The sequence below is a fragment of the Crocuta crocuta genome, unplaced genomic scaffold (genome assembly GCF_008692635.1).
Source record: "Crocuta crocuta isolate KB4526 unplaced genomic scaffold, BGI_CrCroc_1.0 scaffold339, whole genome shotgun sequence".
NCBI lineage: Eukaryota > Metazoa > Chordata > Mammalia > Carnivora > Hyaenidae > Crocuta > Crocuta crocuta.
Window position 1 is genome coordinate 613,576 of NW_027530357.1, and position 19,546 is coordinate 633,121.

General features: G+C 47.6%; 1 protein-coding gene across 1 annotated transcript; it reads right to left on the bottom strand.

Moving 5' to 3' along the window:
- Nucleotides 1–1,392: 1,392 nt before the first annotated feature.
- On the bottom strand, nucleotides 1,393–19,151 carry DAO (D-amino acid oxidase). The gene is made up of 11 exons (XM_077765923.1): nucleotides 19,107–19,151; nucleotides 14,494–14,696; nucleotides 11,789–11,903; nucleotides 10,477–10,553; nucleotides 8,942–9,007; nucleotides 7,481–7,535; nucleotides 6,144–6,248; nucleotides 5,191–5,273; nucleotides 3,782–3,899; nucleotides 3,039–3,137; nucleotides 1,393–1,798 (listed from the first exon to the last, which is right to left on the bottom strand). The coding sequence occupies exons 2-11, from the start codon at nucleotides 14,685–14,687 to the stop codon at nucleotides 1,667–1,669; spliced, it is 1,044 nt and encodes a 347-aa protein (XP_077622049.1). The 5' UTR covers nucleotides 14,688–14,696; nucleotides 19,107–19,151; the 3' UTR covers nucleotides 1,393–1,666.
- Nucleotides 19,152–19,546: the final 395 nt, after the last annotated feature.

A 19,546-nucleotide genomic window follows, 5' to 3' on the forward strand; every position in this document is an offset into this window, starting at 1 on the left:
GTTTGCAGAGATAGTTGAGGAAGGTGATCGTTGACTTCCGTCTGGGTATTTTCCTCACAACCTGGGGTTCATTGTTGTGCACTGGTTGAAAGAGGAGCACTGGAATCACCCAATTCCTGGCCCTGAATCTTCTTTCTACCCCTTTCCAGCTGCTGACCAGTACTACCTCTCTGTGCCTTGCTCATCTGTGAACGGAAATAAGAACAGTGTGTGTGTGTGTGTGTGTGTGTGTGTGTGTGTGTGGTTACACATTACATGAACAACTTATGCAAGAGTTTAGCACTACACCCAGTTGGAATGCAATAAATTTTAGGTATAATAATAATAATTAATAATTTATTCTTATTCTTAGGATAGGAACTCTACCTTGGCTCTTGGATCCCTCACTCTATTTAGCTCAGTGCCATCCAAAATCATGAAGATGCCACCCAACATGGGAAGGGGCAGACAGTGATGGTGTGGACATAGATGGCATGGAGTGGGCCAGTCAAGACCTTGTCACAGCACTTAGGGTGTCTTGGGTCCCCACATGTAGGAAGGCTTCCTCCAGGCTCTGGTCTTCTGCAAAAACCCAGGCAGATGCAAATCCTACCTCAGAGCCTGATGCAGATAATTAGGGATAAAGACGCTAAGGTGCCCTCTAGGTTCATTAAAGGCTTTCAGAAACATCTGGAAGTCCATTTGTCATCTCAGAGGGGTGCCAGCCAGAAGAGAGACATTAAATCTGCCCCTGAACAAGGTCTATGCATGGTGAGTTCAGTTTTCTATGAAGGGATCCCTTGTGGGATGATCCCTCCAGTGGCCCCTCCTAGGGGTTACATGGTGCTCACGGGGTCATTCAGCAGGTTGCTGATGCTGTTGGGAATCCTGGATGTGGGGCGGGTATCATATGTGGCTAGTTCAATGCCTCACCTCTTCTGCCTCCCTATACTCCAGCTCTGCGTGTGACCCCCTGCAAGGAAGTCTATTACAGCCTTCCCTCAAGCGTGCTCTGTGGCATCAGTGCTCTGGGCAAAAAGGTTTCCATAGCCAAATACCTTTAGGAAGACTGGGTGAAAGAACATCAGATAGATGTCTGTGCTGCAGGACTTTCTAGAACCTTTAATATGTTAGTGTAATTTGTCATCAAGTTACCCGACCTAACCTAAACAATCCTCAATTTTCTGCCTGCCCCTTTGATTTTTAAAAAAATGTTTATTTTTGAGAGAGAGTGAGAGCAGGGGAAGGGGAGAGAGGGGGAAAGAAGATCCAAAGTGGGCTTCATGCTGACAGCACAGAGCCTGATGTGGGGCTCAAAACCATCAACTGTGAGATCATGACCTGAGCAGAAGTCAGACACTTAACCCACTGAGCCGCCCAGGCGCCCCGCCCCTTCCATTTTCTGAGCTTTCCTTCATTCTGAGAACTTCCAGTGTAACAGCCCCCAGCTGTTCTTCAGACTGTCAGGCCCGGAGTGGACAGAGAGACCCCAGTGACCAAAGGGAGCCCCGGAGAGGGATGGACTCGCATCTAGAAATGGACCTTGTGACTTTCCTCGCCTCTTGCACTTCTTGCAGAAAGGAGCCAGGGCTGAAGTGGAGAAGAGACAGCTTAGAGGGGGATGCACTGATTGGTTGGCCGAGGGGAAGATGGGGAGTCCTTGAGGAGGTGGTGATTACTGGTGTTTTCAGAGGTGAGGTGGCGGCGTGCTGAGCAACTTCCTTTCTTCTAGAATTTTCCCAAAGAGGTTGGCTACCTCCAGGGCACAGCCCCAGTGGATGGTGAGCCCGTAGCCTCCATGGCCATAGTTGTGGATAACCTGGTAGAGGAAAGAGAGAAGGTAGCCCAGTACGTCCTGGAAGACTCAGGAGCTTCCTGCAGAGCTCTGGGCGAAGCCAGAGGGCAGCAGAGGACCTCTCAGCTCCCTGACGGGATGGTGGGGGCCCAGGAACACCAGTAAGGTGACTGGGGAACTGGAGAGTCAACATCCTAGGTTCTCTTTTGCTTAGGAGATGGACCTGCTTTAGGCACTCAGCACAGGAAATGTAGAATCATCTAGAACTTGAGGTCAGGGATTCCCCTCTCCCAAGCAAATTGTTTAAAGTTCCCTAAAGCACCTTTCTTGTGCCTTTGCTGCTCCAGAATGCCAAATATCCTGTATTAATGCATAGACTCTTGACCTTCTACTCTTCTATTCATCTATGGCGGGGCCACCATATGGGTGGACTCCGGTTAACATGCTAGTTTGTCCCAGGGACAGAGGCAAGACCCCTGGGGACTTTTTTAAAGCTATGATCATTGGCAGGGAGTTTGACTCCATGCATGATGCTTTCCTCATCTGTGTGTACATGCGCACGCAAGCGTGCGCGCGCACACACACACACACACACGCACGCACACAAATGTGCACACCATATGCCCAGGATAAGGGAGGAAGGATGACCTACCTACCTAAGGAGGATTATTTTCCTATGGGGACCCCAGCCACTCAGGTCCATTCCTTCAGCTCAGGACAACTTCTGCCATCTCAATAAAGCCCACTTCCTGCCCCATAAGAGGGAATGTGAAAGAGGGGCCCCAGAGAGATGACAGGGCAGCCACAAAATGGGCATCTGAAAAATGGCTCTGGAGTCCAGTTCAAACCATGTCCCAGCCATGCCCCTCACCAGCTGTCTGATTTAGGCAAATGATTCCACCTGTTGGATCCCCAATTTCCTCACCTGAAGCATGGGGGAAGCAGGCCCTATCCCAAAGAGCTGTGGAGGAGATTCAATAAGGTTGTTCATGTCATGAACACAAAGCAGACTCAGTAAGTACCCATTTCTCTTCTACTCAACCCCAAGCTTTGACAAACTGAGGCACACTGCCCTCTATGCAACCTTTGGCAGATCCTTTACCATCACTGAGCCTCAGTTTCTTTATAGAGGAGGGGATGTCAGCCAGTGTTGTTCTTTCCTGGCGGTAGGCTGTGTGGAGCCTCAGATGTCAGACAAGACTAGAAATGCCAGAGCCCCCTTTGGGTAAGGGAGGACCTTGCTTTCCTTAGCAGGAGAGCATACCTCTGTGTTTGAAGATGCAAAACGAAGCTGTTCTCTTTCTAGCCGAATCTGAGAGCGGACTGGCCGCAGGCCAGTCAATTCAGCAACAATTTTTGCGTCCTGGAAAAAAAAGTGTTAGTAATTCATCTCCGGATATTTTTTTCTGCTGCCATTTTTAGATGATCAAGAACCTCATTATCATCACCACCACCACCACCACCATCACTTTCATTAACCACCACTGCTATGGCCGCCTTTATCAGCCACCAACATCATAATTATCACTATGTCATATCACTGCCAGTTCCATGGATGACCCCGTCTCCATCCACCACCACTACCAGCCACCACCAAGATGCCAATGGTCACCACCTCCTCACCACTATTATCACCATCCTGAGCATATTCATTACCATCAGTACCACCACCACTTCCACCCCACCCTCATCAATACCACGTTTGTCATTGCTGCCATTACTTGAGATTTCTACGACAAATATATCTGCTCCTTGTGAAGACAGACTAAGGTGCTTTTAGGGAAGTCACCACAAAACACAGCAACTCTTAGCCACAGACAGATAGGTGTCATCAGCTCACAGTAGGACTTCCTTGTACATTATCACATTCTGCTGTATTCCACAGTCCCTTGTTAGAATAAACGTGCCCAGTTATCTTGGTGGGGGGTATCTTCCCATCCTCAAGGGATCTCATGATCAAGCTGCCCAGACCCTAGTGTCGGGTACCAATACTCCTCCCCACCTTACCTTCAGCGTGGGCACCAATCTGCAGCAGCCTTCCCAGATGGTGTTGTGGTCCCGGGTATTGTTTACCTCGCTCCAGTTCCCCAGCTGAAAGATGCCTCCAAGAGTCACTGTCTGGATCCTAGATAAAAGTGAAGAGAGTCAACGAAGAGGGGCAAGGAAGCCTTTGAGATTAATGGGGGCCGTTGGCATGCTCACCCTTACAACCATCTCTACCTAAATCCCTACTACCGTCCACATCGCCATCCCTGCTAACAATACCATCAACACCACTACCATTGCCACTGTCATTGCCACCCACCAGCATCTCTACCATCACCATCAATATCACTGTTGATGTTGTCATCTCTTCTAATGTACAACATGGTGACTATAGTTAGCAATCCTGTGTTATATACTTTAAAGCTGCTGAAAGAGTAAGTCATACACATTCTCACTATGCACAGAGAAGTTGTAATTATTAACTAACCTTATTGTGATAATCATATTGTAATACCTGCTTATATCAAATCATCATGTACATTGTAAGCGTGCACAGTATGTCAATTATTTCTTAATAAAACTAAAAAAAATATCACCTGTCAACAGATGTCAACAACAGATGTCAACAATCTCTTCACTACTGCCTTCATTGCTACCATGAGTAGGTCATTACCATCAACCCCATTTACCATTTCTACCTCCACCATTCATGTCACCATTGATATTGTCATTTCTGCTACACCACTTAACATCGCCATGAAGATAAAACAGCCCCCACTTAACATTAACGTTGCAATGAACATTAATTAGCGTTGCCTTTGAGACTGTCATCTCCACCATAATACACATCATCATTGATAGTGTCATCTCCATCAGCACCAGATACTGCCTCCACTCCCAGTCACTGCCATCATCATCAACCTCATCATCGATACCATGCCACCCCCATCAATGTCAGCCCCTGACCGTCCTTGTCCCAGTCACCACCCCCAGGGAGTGATTTCCCCATCAGTAACCATACTATCTCTACTACCGCCATTCCACTATAAGTGATATGGTCATGCTATCAACACAACCACCATCTTCAGTAACATCATCACTCTTCCCTTAATATAATCATCACCTTTAACCCGGATCCCCATCCCCACCAGCACCTTTGTTATTTCCATCCACACCACTTTCAGGGTCTCTGCCCTTACACCCACTACCTTAGTCTCCAGTGTCACCACTAACTACTGTCATCCAAAAGTTTGTTCAAGATAGAGCCTAGTTAAGGCCAAGTCTTGCCTTCCCAGGGATTTAATGGCTCAACTTTGCTTAGAAAACATGGGGAGAAAAAACCTTCAGGGACTAAACAGAGGCTCGTGGTGGGCAGCATAGAGAGGGGATGAAGATGCCCCCTCTTCCACCCTAAGATGGCAGATTCTTACCCTGGGATGATGTACGGGGACTTGTAGATGCCCTTCTCTGGCTCATGGGTGATAATGAAGTGCTTCATCCAAGGGGCATCCACCTGTTGATTGAGGACAGATAAGTCTTATCAGGGGAGCTGGACCACTGCGCTTCCCTGTCCTCCTCCTCTCTGTGCCCAGATGTTCTGACAAGTGTGGCAGAGCTGATTCCTAAGCCCACTCCTGCCCCCTCTGCCCCGACTCTGCACTCTCTTGCTCTTGCAGGAAGAGCCACCCCTGCTCCCTGAAATATCACACACTCTCACCTACATGACCACAGGAAAGCCCCGCATGCATGTACAAGTACACATACACATCAGCCCACCTCAGGAACACATGTACACCCAACATAGGCACACGTACACACACACCCCCCACAAATAGGCACTCTTCACTCATGTACACACATACACAGTAAGAGGCAATGTGGATGATGTTTATACACACAGGCTCTTAAACCAGGTTGCCTGGGTTCTAATCCCAATTCCACAACTCGCTCCTGTGTGAACTTGTGCATATTACTTAATTCCTCCGTGCCTCAGTTTCCCCATCTGTAAAATAACAGTGGCAATATGATAGGCCCCATCTCAGAGAGTTCTGTTAAGCACTAAATTAATAACACAATAAAGTGCTCAGGCCTGTACCTCCATAAATGTTTGCTCTTTTTATTATAATACAAGAATATGCAACTTCTGTATTTGTGCAAAGATATACACACATGCTTTGCTATATTAAAAATAACAAGAGAGAATGTTTGGAGGGGTCATGTTGGCCCTTCTTGTTTCTTTAACATGTCAACTGCCTGAAATCTGTGAGGCTCCTCTAACAGATGTCCCCGATGCATCCACCATCTTTGGAGAGGAAATACACAGGCAGCTATAATCTCTCCATGAAGAAAAGCAGGAGTTTCCATCCCTCATCTTCACACTCACCTTAATGATCTGTCCACGGCCTGGCTGCAGAAGGGGGTCCGGTTGTAGTGACCCAGCCCACACCCCAGTGCAGTTGATAATTATATCGACACCTCCTCTTGCTACCTGGCAGCAATGAACAGAGCAGGTGGCGCAGAAGGGGTGAGGGCCCTGGCACCCTTTTCCCCCGCCTTCCCCCCGCCCTTTACCCTGCAGCTGCCTGCTCCCTGTGGAACAGCAGGGAAGGGGCTCAATGAGGAACCCATGGAACTAACCCCAAATCTCTGCTCTGCCATTTACCTGTTATGTGACCTCAGAAATGTTCTATCACCTCTTCAAGGCCCAGCTGCCTCCGCTATAAAGTAGGGCTAATAATATCTGTTCTTAGGCTGTGTGAGGATCCAATGTGACCCTGGATGTCAAAGGGCTTGGGAAGGAGTACTGTGGAAGGAGGGAACTTTCTTAGAACCTCCAAGAAGAAGTCAGATGCAGAGAGAGTTCTCTTCCTCCTTCTGACTCCTTTTTATTTCATTTTCTTGCCTTATACTCTGCTAAGGCATTTTCATAAGGCACGTTGAAAGCCCTGGCTCTGTACATGTGTGGGACACTTGACAGCTCAAGGATGTAACATCACAGGCACCCAAACCCCCGGCCCAGCCCCTTCACAGGTTTGTTGTGGGACACTCACATGGGAAGGCATTGTTGTTATTCAAGAACCAGTGTTTTCTACACTGGCCTGTGAACCCCTTGGGAATAAGGGCTGTGTCCAAGTCAACCATGTAACCCAAATGCCCATTAGGGCTCAATCTGGAGGAGGTACTCACTATATAATGCTAGTAGCTGCATGTACTGAGCACCCTCCATGTACCAAGCACAATTCTAGGTGCTAGGGTTGAGTGACGTCATACAGCAAAGCTCCTGGTACCTAGCCAGTGCCTGGTGAGGATAGCTGTTATTGATGGTGGTGTTACTCTGGAGCTGAGTCAGCTGAGAGTCCTGACTGCAGAAACATTAACCCTGACTTAGGTAGGAAGCAATCAAGTATGTGGAACTCAAGAGTGGGGTGCAGCTGATACTGGCAAGAGCCAGCCAGCTCTCTGGGCCTAAAACCCACTGAGGCTCAGAGGTAGATTAGCCTCTAATGGCCACCATAATCCTTCTGTTCCTTTGTTCCTGCCACCAACATCAAGGCAGAATGCTTGAGTCCTTCCGGGATTGAAGAAAGGCCTGGAGACTGGGACAGGGCTCAGGGGGCTCTGGGTGCCCAACAAGGAGGCCCCCAACCCCGCACCAGGAAGCAGAGGCCTCCCCTGCTCACCTCCCTCCCATATCCAGGCCCTTCCAGTCCTGCAACTCACCTCTTCAAAAGACTCCACCTTCTTCTGGAAGAATTTCACTCCCCTCTCAGTTAACCTGGGGTGATCAAACACATCAAAAAGCCCAGTACTCAGTTATTTGTCCCATCTCTCCAAGAGGATGGCATGGGGTGTCTCCCAAAGAACCTTCTGTGGACGTTAATACCACAGGATGCTCCTTGAGAAAATGGCTGTGTGCTCATATCAGTTCATGAGCAACTTGATGGATGATCCGTGAAATGTCCCTTGGGAAACCTGAGATAGTCCAAGCCTCACGTCGGGCAAATGGAGATGAGAGAAGGGCCTTGCTGAAGGTCATACAGTAAGTCAATGATGAGATTGGGACTTAAGCCCAGGCCTGTTAGCTCAAAGCTCTTGCTACTACTACCACATTGCTTTGTACCATTAAAGAGAATGAGATGCAGAGAGGGGGAAGGGCAGGGTCGGACCAATGCTAAATGCCCCTTTGTCAGAAGCAAGGCATGAGGAGGAAGGTGGGTTGAGGACATCCACCCCTCCCTCAAAATGTCCCATAGGAAAAATATCTGTCTTTATTACAGATGTAATAGAGACATAAAAAAAAACAACACAAAAAAAATGCCAGAAAATAAATCCTATGAAAAGTGAAGCATAACTTCAAGACTATTTTATCTACATTATTTCCTCAAGATAGAAAAAGTGGGAGTTTACTGTCTAGGAAGAGGCTAGACAGGAGTCATAGGTATCCTAAGATTAGGAGAAATAACTATGTTTTTTATTGCTTTTCAGTTTTTTTCCAAACCTGGCTGATAATCAGAATCACACACATTTCTAAGCCCCACTCCAGAGGATCTGATGCAATAGATATAAAGTGGGGTCCGGAAATCTATATATTTTTTAAAGCTCTCCAGGTCATTTGATAAATTCTCCCATCCATTCTAGATTTTTAAAAATCTTAATAAAATAGTAATATATAGGAAATATGGAATCTTCCTTAAGATGACTATAAATATAAATATGTCTCTCAAAGCTGGTGTTTGCTAATTTAGAACACTATAAGATTCCTCTTTAACATTAGGAACATTAGTTAACATTGTTCTGGAGGTACTAGCCACAGCAATTAGGCAAGAAAAAAATGAGGTATAAAAATAAAAGGCAACTTCTGTTTTACAGATGATGTAAATCTATCTGGAAAACTTAAGAGAATCCATTAAAACTCTAACACAAACATTATGTATTTTGGTGAGGTCAATAATAAATATCTCATGTAATGAGCTGCCCAGATGGTTCTGGTGCCCAATCAGGTGTGGGAACCATGGTTTTAGAGCATAGAAGTTATCAGAACCAAGGATAGCTCCCACCAAGTCTAAGAGTTTTCTTGAACTTTTGGGGTTGGACAAGACAAAGACAAATCCTATGAACAAGTGTCTACCACACCCTGGTCCCTATAAGGTGTTTTCCTAAAACTAAAGTTGAAATTCTCACCTTTCAGTCAGCCACTGTAGATACCTTCTCCCTTCCACAATCAGGCTTGTGTTGAACCAGCCATAGCTAGAGTGGGAATAACAGGCAAGAGTGGGAATAAAGAATCAGAATCAGAGCTATATTAGAAGGCTTTCAAGTGGAGGTGGAAGCACTCTCTTTGGGTGGGGGTGGGGGGGTAAGAGTAGAGCCAGGACCACTGAGTGAAGTTCACACAGAGACTGGTTTTTGGTGCACAGAAAATTTTTGTATCAGAAAATCCATCCCACAGGTGCGTTATTTCAAAGGGGCACACGAACCCCCAATATTTATAGTAGCACTGTCAACAACAGCCAAAGTATGGAGCCCAAATACACTCCACATGTGGTGGAAACATGTGGGTAAAGAATGAAATCTTGCCATTTGCAACAATGTGGATGGAACTAGAGAGTATTATGCCAGGCAAAATTAGTCAGTCAGAGAAAGATAAATATCATACGACTTCACTTATATGTGGAATTTAAGATACAAAACAGATGAACATAAGGGAAGGGAAGCAAAAATAGTATAAAAATAGGGAGGGGGGAAAACATAAGAGAGTCTTTAATACAGAGAACAAACTGAGAGTTGCTGGAGGGGTTATGGTGGGGGATGGGCTAGATGGGTAAGGGGCATTAAGGAAGACACTTGCTGGGATGAGCACTGAGTGTTATATGTAGGGGGTGAATCACTGGATTCTATTCTGAAATCATTATTGCACTATATGCTAACTAGCTTGGATGTAAATTAAAAAAAAACAGGGGCGCCTGGGTGGCTCAGTCAGTTCAGTGTCCAACTTCAGCTCAGGTCATGATCTCACAGTTCATGGTTTTGAGCCCCACGTAGGGCTCTGTGCTGACAGCTCCGAGCCTGGAGCCTGCTTTGGATGCTGACAGCTCCGAGCCTGGAGCCTGCTTTGGATTTTATCTCTCCCCCTCTCTCTGCCCCTCCCCTGCTCATGCTCTGTCTCTTTCTCTCAAAAAAAATATATTTTTTTAATTTTTTAAAATAATAAATAAACAAACAAATACATTTTTTAAACTCATCCCTGACACTGGAGTGTGCAAGTGGAGATTGGACATGCATTTTTAGAGGGGATTCAGGCATGGGGTGGGGCGAGGGAGGTCTAAAGAGACATCAGGCTGCAAGGAAAAGAATACAGTGTTTGGGGTCACACAGACTGAGTTGGAATCCCATTTTGGTCAGCTGGCTTTGTGACCTTGGGAAGTCACTTAGACTCTCTGAAGCTCAGTTTCCTCATCTCCAAAAGAGGGCAGCACATGGAACTTCTGGGCTTCAGCTCTGTGACTCCATAGCCCCCACGGCCTTAGCCCCGGGCCCCTTTGGGGAGGAGGGTAGCTTCTCCAATAGAACTGGACAGAGCACCAGGAGTCCAAGTCACCAGTGGCTCTTGGCCTGGGATGGGACAAGAAACTTGTGTCTCCATCTTCTGCTGCCTCCTGGACAGATCTGTCTGAACTGTGGGACCTTAGCCACTTTGCCCATGACAATAACCTCACCTGTAATCAGGAAACACATCCAGGTCTCTGGGAGTCAGCGTCCGAAATCCCAGAACTGTGTTCTTCCAGCAAGGATCCTGCCAAGGAAGGAGAGGAGTGAAAGTCACTAAAAGCAGTATCAAAGCTTAAACAATGTGTACTGTGTATAAGGTGCTAGTCCAAGCATTTTACTTACACCACTCCATTTAATATCCCCAACAATCCAGTGGGGCAGATACTATGCTTACCTCCATTTTCACAGATGGGCCAGTTGAGGCTTAAGGAGGTTAAGTAACTTGTCTAAAGTCACACAGCTAATAAATGATGGGGCTGAGATTTGAACCAATATAGTTTGGCTTCAGAGTCCATGGTCTTAACCGTGACACTATGCAAAGGAAAGGTGAGAATAAGGCTGAGGGCAAGCGATAGAGGAAGAGTCAGAAATAAGAGAGAAAAAGGAGGTGATAGTGTGGGTTCCCTAGGGGTGAGAGTGAGAGGCAGCAGATAACAGGGTCAGACAACCCGGTGAAGGCTTGGGCCTCACCACAGACCATCTAGAATTTTCTGAGACTCCATTTTCTTGTCTGTAAAATAGAGTCAATAATCACTCTTTGTTCCGTGGAAGATAACAATGTGGGTAATGCCCTTAGCTCGGTGCTAACCATTAACTAAGCCTTAGACAGCTGGCCTGGGGGTTCTGGGCATCCAGCCAGCCCCACCCCTTCAAGAAACCTGAGAATATCCCCTAAGGCTGTGCCTTTCTTAACACACTGGGCACCACGGGGTCCCAGGTGGCCTGGGTTCAAATCCCAGTTCTGCCATTTTGTTTCTCTGACTCGGAGCAAGTTATTCCATTCCTCCGAGCCTCTATGTTCTCATCTGTGAAAAGAAACCAATGATAGTGCTTACTTGCTGGTTATAATGAGAATTAAACTAGTCACTAGTTGTAATATAGTTAGGACAGGGCCTGGTACATAATGAGCACTTCAGTAGTTTGTGCCATGCTGAGTGTTTTAGTCTATCTTGGCGAAAGCCCTGGGGCCCCCAGGGACCCAGGAAACCTTGTGGCCACAACATGAAATCGCCACCACTACAAGACGTGTTTGACTCAACCACAGACTAGTTCCCCTAGTTCATCAGAAAATTCTTTGGTCTCTGCCAATTTAAGATTGGAACCCAAACTAATTTTGAAGCAAAAGTAGAAGTTAAAGTAAACCCGATTTGAATGCGAGAGTCAGTCCACCTACGAGGCTCAAAGTAACTCCCAGACTCAGCCTCCCAGCCCTGGCCTGCGATCCAGGCTCTGCCCCATGGTCAAGGACTCCTCACTCACCGGAATAGGTTCATGGAAGAGGTTGTAGCCTGAGACTAGAGCCAGACCCATGTTTGCGGCGTTGGGAGAATGGACGTGGCTTAGGAGATAGTCGAAGGTCTTCTGGTTCCAGTCCCTGGAAGGATTCCCCCAGAGTCTTGGTCACCTCATACCCCGAGCTGGACAAGAAATCTCTGAGGGCTGGCTTGTGTGGGGTTATGATCAGGCTGGTGGGGATGTGTCCAAACCCAGAAATCTACCACGTTCACTTCTGCAGCTTCCCAAATGCCCATGGGGCCTTCCCCATCCCCAGACTTTCTGGTATTTCCCCACTCATAGGAAAGAGAAGAAAAGAACCATTTCGGGCCCACCTTGAACTTGGGATCATGTAGCTGTGAGCTTAAAAGAAGGCTTTGGGGCACCCGAGTGGCTCAGTCAGTTAAGCATCTAACTCTTGATTCTGGCTCAGGTCATGATCTCACAGTTCCTGGGTTCGAGCCCCACATTGGGCTCCATGCTTGGGATTCTGTCTCCCTCTCTCTCTGCTCCTCCCCTGCTCTCTCTCTAACTCTTTCTCCAAATAAGTAAATAAACATTTAAATAATAATAATAAATGAAGGCTTTGACCTGCTCAAGCCCTTCGAGCCCCACAGTTTGGGCTCACTCTGAGCATCACACACACCCCCACACACATAAATGCCGACAGTGGACTATGGCGTGCGGCTCCCAAACACTTTCCTTCTCTTCCTCCTGGGCACAGAACCCATTTACATCTCCGGACTCCCATGCTGCTGGGTGTGGCTGTGTGACTGCGTTCTGGCCGATGGACCCTAAAGACTTCACACTTGGTCCTCATGCTATGCTCCTGAGCATACCGATATCAGAACGCAGAGTGGTCACATCAGAAGCCACGAGAAGGACAGCAGAGCTATGAGATGCAAGGAGCCTGGGACCCTGAATTGTCACCTGCTTATCAGGAACATTGGTTTTGGAATTGATGGGAGAATGTAACTTCTGTCTGAGTTGTTACACACTTGTGGATTTCTGAAGCAGTTTACAGTTTCTCAACAGACATAATAACCTTTGCAACTTCTTTGTTAAACCGGAGCATCCATCCACCCACTTAAAAGTATTCCTGAACCAGAGGTTCCTCGAAAAGTTAAAAATAGAATTACCCAGGGGACCCTGGGGGGCTCCATCGGTTGGGCAGCTGACTTGGGCTCAGGTCATGATCTCACAGCCTGTGAGTTCGAGCCCCATATCAGGCTCTGTGCTGACAGTTCAGAGCCTGGAGCCTGCTTCAGATTCTGTGTCTCCCTCTCTCTCTGTCCCTTTCCTGCTCGCACTCTGTGTCTCTCTCTCTCTCAAAAATAAACATTTTAAAAAACTAGAATTACCTATGATCCAGTAATCACATACTGGTTATTTACCCAAAGAATACAAAAACACTAATTCAAATGGATACATGCATCCTGATGTGTATAGCAGCAGTATTTACAATAGCCAAGATACGGAAGCAGCCCCAGCATCCATCACGTGATGCATGGATAAAGAAGATGTGGTATATATGTATATATATATATACACCACGGAATATTACTTAGCCATAAAAAAATGAAATCTTGCCCTTTGCAATGGATGGGGCTAGAGAGTATGATGCTAAGTGAAATACATCAGAGAAAGACAAAGACTATACAATTCCACTCATATGTGGAATTTAAGAAACAAAACAAAGAGGGAAAAAAGAGAGAGAAACGAACCAAAAAACTGATCCTAACTGTATAGAATACACTGATGGTTACCAGACAGGAGGGGGGGGACGGATATTGGTGATGGGGAGTAAGGAGGGCACTTGTGATGAACACATGTTGAATCACTAAATCATACACCTGAAACTAATGAAACACTCTATGTTAACTAACTGGAATTAAAATAAAAACTTAAGGGGCGCCTGGGTGGTTTAGTCGGTTAAGTGTCTTCGGTCCAGGTCATGATCTCGAGGTTTGTGAGTTTGAGTTCCACGTCAGGCTCTGTGCTGACAGCTCAGAACCCAGAACCTGCTTCGGATTCTGTGTCTCTCTATTTCTCTGCCCCTCTCCTGCTCACGCTGTTTCTCTCTGTCTCTCAAAAATAAATAAGCGTTAAAAAGTGTTTTTAATGGTAAATTTAAAACTTCAAAAAAAGAAACTGTTAAATAAAAATGATTAATAACTGTCACAATGAGCAAATTCAGGGGAAATAGATCTATAAACTATTAAATACAGCTAAGAGACTATTAAAGATAGCAATCAGAATAAGTTCAAAAGAATTGAAAGACCTTTTTATGAATTTATATATGGAAGAAAATATGTCTCTGAGGGCAAAATTGTTCCCTACAGTACTCAGTTTCAAAAACTTTGGTGAATTTTGTCCTTCTTTATAATTATTGCTGGGGTTTGAAGGCTCTGTTTTCTGTTAGCCACTGGGGAAATCAGATGAAAATGACCTTTAAATAAATAATTATAAATGAGGAAAAGAAAACCCAAAGTCTTCCTGATCACACAGATCATGTGAGGAATGGGAGAAAGCCACCATTTGGCACATAGTAGGGCTTAATATTTATTAGTATTTTCTTTTAAGCCTTGACAAGGAGCTTGTTCTTGGTGACAGGAGCACAGAGAGGGGACATTCCCTCTTCAAACTCAGCCCCTCCAGTCCCCAGGCCACTCTCTGGGACCCTCACTCACGCCTCCTGTGGGTTTTTAGGGTCCAAGAGGTAGGGCTGACAGAGGCCGGCTGCCACGTCGGTGTTGGTGAGCGGGGTGAAGCGGTCTGCGTAGACCCTCATGTCCAGGGACGGCAGGACTGAATGGTAGCGCTCGTGGATGCAGAGGGCACTGGACAAGCCAATGACGCCCGCTCCGATCACTACCACGCGCATGGTGCTGGCCTGCAGGAAGGAAGGGTTGAAGGGTGCTGTCACCACCATCACCACCATCCACTGAAAACTTAGAAGGTGCCAGACACCACCACACCCCTTCTATACCTGACCCTCTTGATGACCCTCACACACGGAAAAACTGAAACATGCAGAGGCCAAGCAACTTGCCCAAGGTCACGCAGCTGGTAAGGGATGCTGCCCTGGCCAGGGAGCCTCCTCGAATACCCCGCCCCAGCCCGGGAACACAGAAAGGACAGAGCAGAGCACCTGGCCAGCTATAGACTGGGAGTCTAGGACAATGGGCTCTAGCGTCAAGTCTCGTACCTCAACTCTGCCACCTACTGGCCATTGACCATGCAGATGAGACTTCAACTTCTGATAAGTGGGAAGGAAAAATGACTCCTACCTTGGACAATAGATGGGAGATTTAGCAAGACGGCCAATGTGAAACACCTTAACACAGGGTCAGATGCAAGAGAAGAAGTAGTTGACTGACATTTGTGGAACACCTACTGTGTGCCAACCCAGTGCTAAATGCTTCCTGTGCATCATTTCTTCTGAGCCTTCCCACATTCTTCGGAGGCAGGGGCTGGTGTTATTGGCCTCATTGGACCGTTGAGGAAAGGAGGCTCAGAGAGGTGCGCCAAGTCACCTGAGGTCACACAGCCAGTAAGTGGTGCTGTTGGGATTTAATTTGCATCCAAGTAAACTCAACATACACTTCTGGCACACCTGCTGGGCACCGAGCTGGCAGCTAGTGGATGTAATGTCTGGCTTTAGAACTCAGATCTTCTAGCACACACACTCAGTCAGGGCCAGCCTTGGGGCTGGGCTGGCTGGGTCCTCAGAAGTTTAAAAGGCCCAGCAACTTTTGACCTTGAAGCTGCTTGGGCCCAGCACAGCAGGAAAATATTCTGCCCGCTCCTGCTGAGGCAGAACAAGGGGACTTTTTATGCCCGGAAGGGCCAAGTTCGACTTTCCCTCCTCTACACTCACAGCCCTCCTCCCTCGGACCAAGCCTCCTGGCAGCCCCGTGGCCCCGGTCCGCAGGACATCCTCAATACGGCCTAGTTTTGTAAAAGGGGAAAACGGCTCCAGTCCACAAGAACTGGACTCCTTTGGGGTTTCAGCAGCCAAGTTGGAGATAAAACCACAAAACGGAAAGGCATTGTTCCTCTGGGCCGGTCCCCTTCCGGCTGCGAGGCTTGGTTGCAGGGCAGACCCTCTGGGGGATTCCTACTCCTCCCATCCCTCCTCCCCCCTACTTTGCCTCAGGAGATTCAATCTCCTCATCTATAAAATGAGAGTAACCCTGACCTCACAGGGTCATCCTGAAAATTAAACCACTAGCTTGGTGGAAGTTTCTAGTATGGCGCCTGGCACAGAGTAGGCCCTCAATACGTAGTGACCTCCTTCTGTCCCACAGCGCCTTGAAAATCCCAACAGAAAGAACACTGGCGGAAGGAGAAGAGGAAGAAGGGAGGATCAGATCTGGCATTAGTTCTGACTCTCTGTGTGGCCTTGGCCAAGTTACTTCCCCTCTCTGGGCCTTCTGACTCTCTCTGCATAACTCTGGAGAGCTGACAGCTTTTGTGCATTAACGATAAGAAGGCACAGCGCAGCGAGGCCTTGCCGCGGGCAAGGCGCTTAACTTGACTGAGGGAGATTGATCAACCTCCCCGGGTTCCCAGGTCTGAGGGTATTCCCGGGATGTGGGCATTGAATGCTAAAACCAGGAGAGTCCTGAGCCGGACCAGGAGTTGGTCATCCTGACTTCAGGCTCTGTTTCCTTTTCTGTAAACTGTTCAGGGTTAACAAAGCTCCCTGTCGAGTCCCCCCACGAGAATATCAGCTCCGGGAGGGCAGGGACTTTTATCTACTGAGAATAGTGCCCGGCCTATAGCAAGGACTCATGAAGGAACAAAAGAAGGAAAGAAAGAAGGGTCTAAGGAAGGGATAGAAGGAAGGAAGTTCTTATGAGGATCAAAAAAGACATTACTGGTTAAGCGCTGGGGACCTCATAAATGACAGCAGTGATTGTCACCCAGTTGACAGGTGAGGGAGTCAAGGCCAGAGAGAGCAAGGTAGTTATTTGAGATCATAACAAGAGTTGGAGGAAAGGTGGGGTGTGAACCCAGCTCTGCCTTTTCCAGGGTCTGATTTTTTTTTCCCCATCACCTTGTCACCTAGAAAACCAGCAAAGGACGGACAAAAAGAGGAGCTGCTTATGTAATAGGAATGGCAAAGCATGAGAAGGAGCGTGTGAGCCCACGCCCCCCAACCAGAAGTTTCTGGGCAGGGAGAAAGAAGCTTTGGACCACAGCAGAGCTGGGCTACCGAATGTCTCCAATAACCAGGCTGTTCAGGTGTGTCAAAGCCTCTGGTTAGGAGCCAGGGCATGTGCCCCAAAGAAGAACATGAAGGGGCACCTGGGTGGCTCAGTCAGTTAAGCTTCTGACTTCAGTTCGTGTCATGATCTCACGGTTTATGAGTTTGAGCCCTGTGTCGGGCCCTATGCTAACAGCTCGGAGCCTGGAGCCTGCTTCGGATTCTGTGTCTCCCTCTCTCTCTGCCCCTCCCCCGCTTGTACTCTGTCTCTCAAAAATAAACAAACATTAAAAAAAAAAAAGAGCCTGAGGGAGGCCCAGAGCCATGTCTGGAACCAGCAATGTTGGACTCAGTTTCTCCAGAGTGTAAAATTCTAAAGATGAGTGAGACATTGCTATACAGATGGGGAAACTGAGGCCTGGGAAAAGAGGAGAGACTCAACCAAGATGACACATTCGTGATAAAAGGGTTTGTGGGGTCTTGGGGTGAAAAAAACCTCCGTGAAAGGCAAGAATAGGTTGAGGCAGAAAAAGAACTGGGACTATAGAGATCACATGTCATGTGAAGTCACGGCGCTAAGAACTTCACACACTTTATCTGCTTTCAGCTCCTGACCATCCTCAGGGTTATCATTATGCCCATTTTACAGATGAAGCAAGTAAGAGGCTCAGACACCCACCCAGCTGGTGAGAAGCAGAGCCCAGCACAGCCTGACTCACACAAGTCCATGCCCCTGAACACCGTGCATGCTGGGCTGGCAAATCACACTATCTGGAAAATCTGAGGGTTACGCAGGTGAAAATAAACAGCCAATATTTCAGAGTCCTGCGCTGAAAAAAAAAAACATAAAATAAAATATGTGTAGGAATTTTTAGTGTGTTGCTGGTCAGCATGGAATTGAAAAGGAAAAATGTGTTTCCTAAGCTAATCATATTGAACTACATGAATCCAATCTGATGCTGATTACAGCCACCGTGTGTTACAGTGCAATGTAAATGCACGAGGTTCTTTTTAGGAGCAGGAGCTAGACTGAAGGATTTGACAGACCCAGCCTCGGGCAAAATCAATAATGCATGTGGGATAATGAACTTGTAGACTCGCATGCACACGGCTCGATTACAAAGTCAACCATTTTCTCGTTGTTGCTGCTCTTTCTATGAGTGCTGCCGTTCTCCAGTGTCTTATGCAATGAATTCAACCGAGAGTGCTTGGAGTGTGCATCCAGGAAGATGCTGAGGTTCTCACTTCTATGTGTGTGTGTGTGTGTGCGTGTGCGTGTGTGTGTGATTACAAAGTCTCCGTAAGTGTGCAGCAGGAAGGGAATTTGGGGTGTCTGCCACTCACCACTTACGCGTAGATCTCGTATCGACATCCTCTTACTTAATCCCCTCAGCTGCTCTGGGAGGTTCTGCAGACACGGGGCTGAGGTTCAGGGAGAGGAAGTCACTCTCCCAAAGTCACCCAGCGTGGGACAGGGCTGGGATCTGGACCCTGTTCTGCGGAGTTTTCTGCTCTATAACTATTGGGCGGTGGGCAGAAGTGCTTGCTTTTCAGTCTCAGTATGTGTTTGCTTATAATCCTCCTTGTCCCTAGAAAGGAATTGGGGCCAGCTTGTGCCTTTGATTGCCATTTGCGTGTACAAAAAAAAAAAAGAAAGAAAGAAAAAAGAAAGACTTCTAAAACAAATCAACAAGTCACAGGCAAGGTATTTGAATAAACATAATCAGGCTGTGTGCCCTGCGGCTACTTTCTTATGAAGTTGATATTTTCACAATTGATCTTGAAAATGGAACAGATTCTATAAGTGCTTGATAACCAGCCTATCAGCTCCCTGCCCCCAAATAATAATTACCTTTTACCGAGTACTTGCTGTGTGCCCAGTTCTGTTCATCCCCTCTTTGGATACTCAAATTAACCCTGCAAGACTTGATTATGACCCCTGCCTTCCAGATGAGGAAAAGGAGGTCTGGAGGAGGCGTAGGCACCTGCCTGGCTCCGGGGCAGTTACCGGCCTTGGGCTCTAAGGCGGAGCCTTGACGCCCTTAATGCCCGCAGGACCTGGGGCCCTGGTGTGCCGCTACCCCCACTCACCTGATTGCCAAACTTCTGAAGAAAAGAGGCAGCTGCTGTGGGCGCAGGATCTTACCTCCTGAGACAAGTCTCCTGCTTCTGGGGCGTCCTGTCCTCACTCAGCCCTCTGGCCACCAACTGGGACTCAGGATCAAAGTCTGGACTTGTGGGCAGGATACTGCAAGGGGTAGGGCTTGGCACTGCTGCTTCTCGCAGTCTGGGTGACCTCCCCTCCCCTTCTCTGGTCCCTGAAAAGTTGCCTGACTTTTCTGGCCGGTCCTGAGCCCCTGTGGACAGCCCTCAGCGGGGAGGGCGGGCAGCAAGGCTGATGGGGACAAGGAGGTCTGTCTCCGGGGCCAGCTGGAGACGATCCTCCTTCTTCCCTCTTCCTGCTGCCGCCCTGGGGGAGGGGAAGATTGCTCCCTGAGCCACTGTGGGCCTGGTCAGCCTGGCGGCCCTGC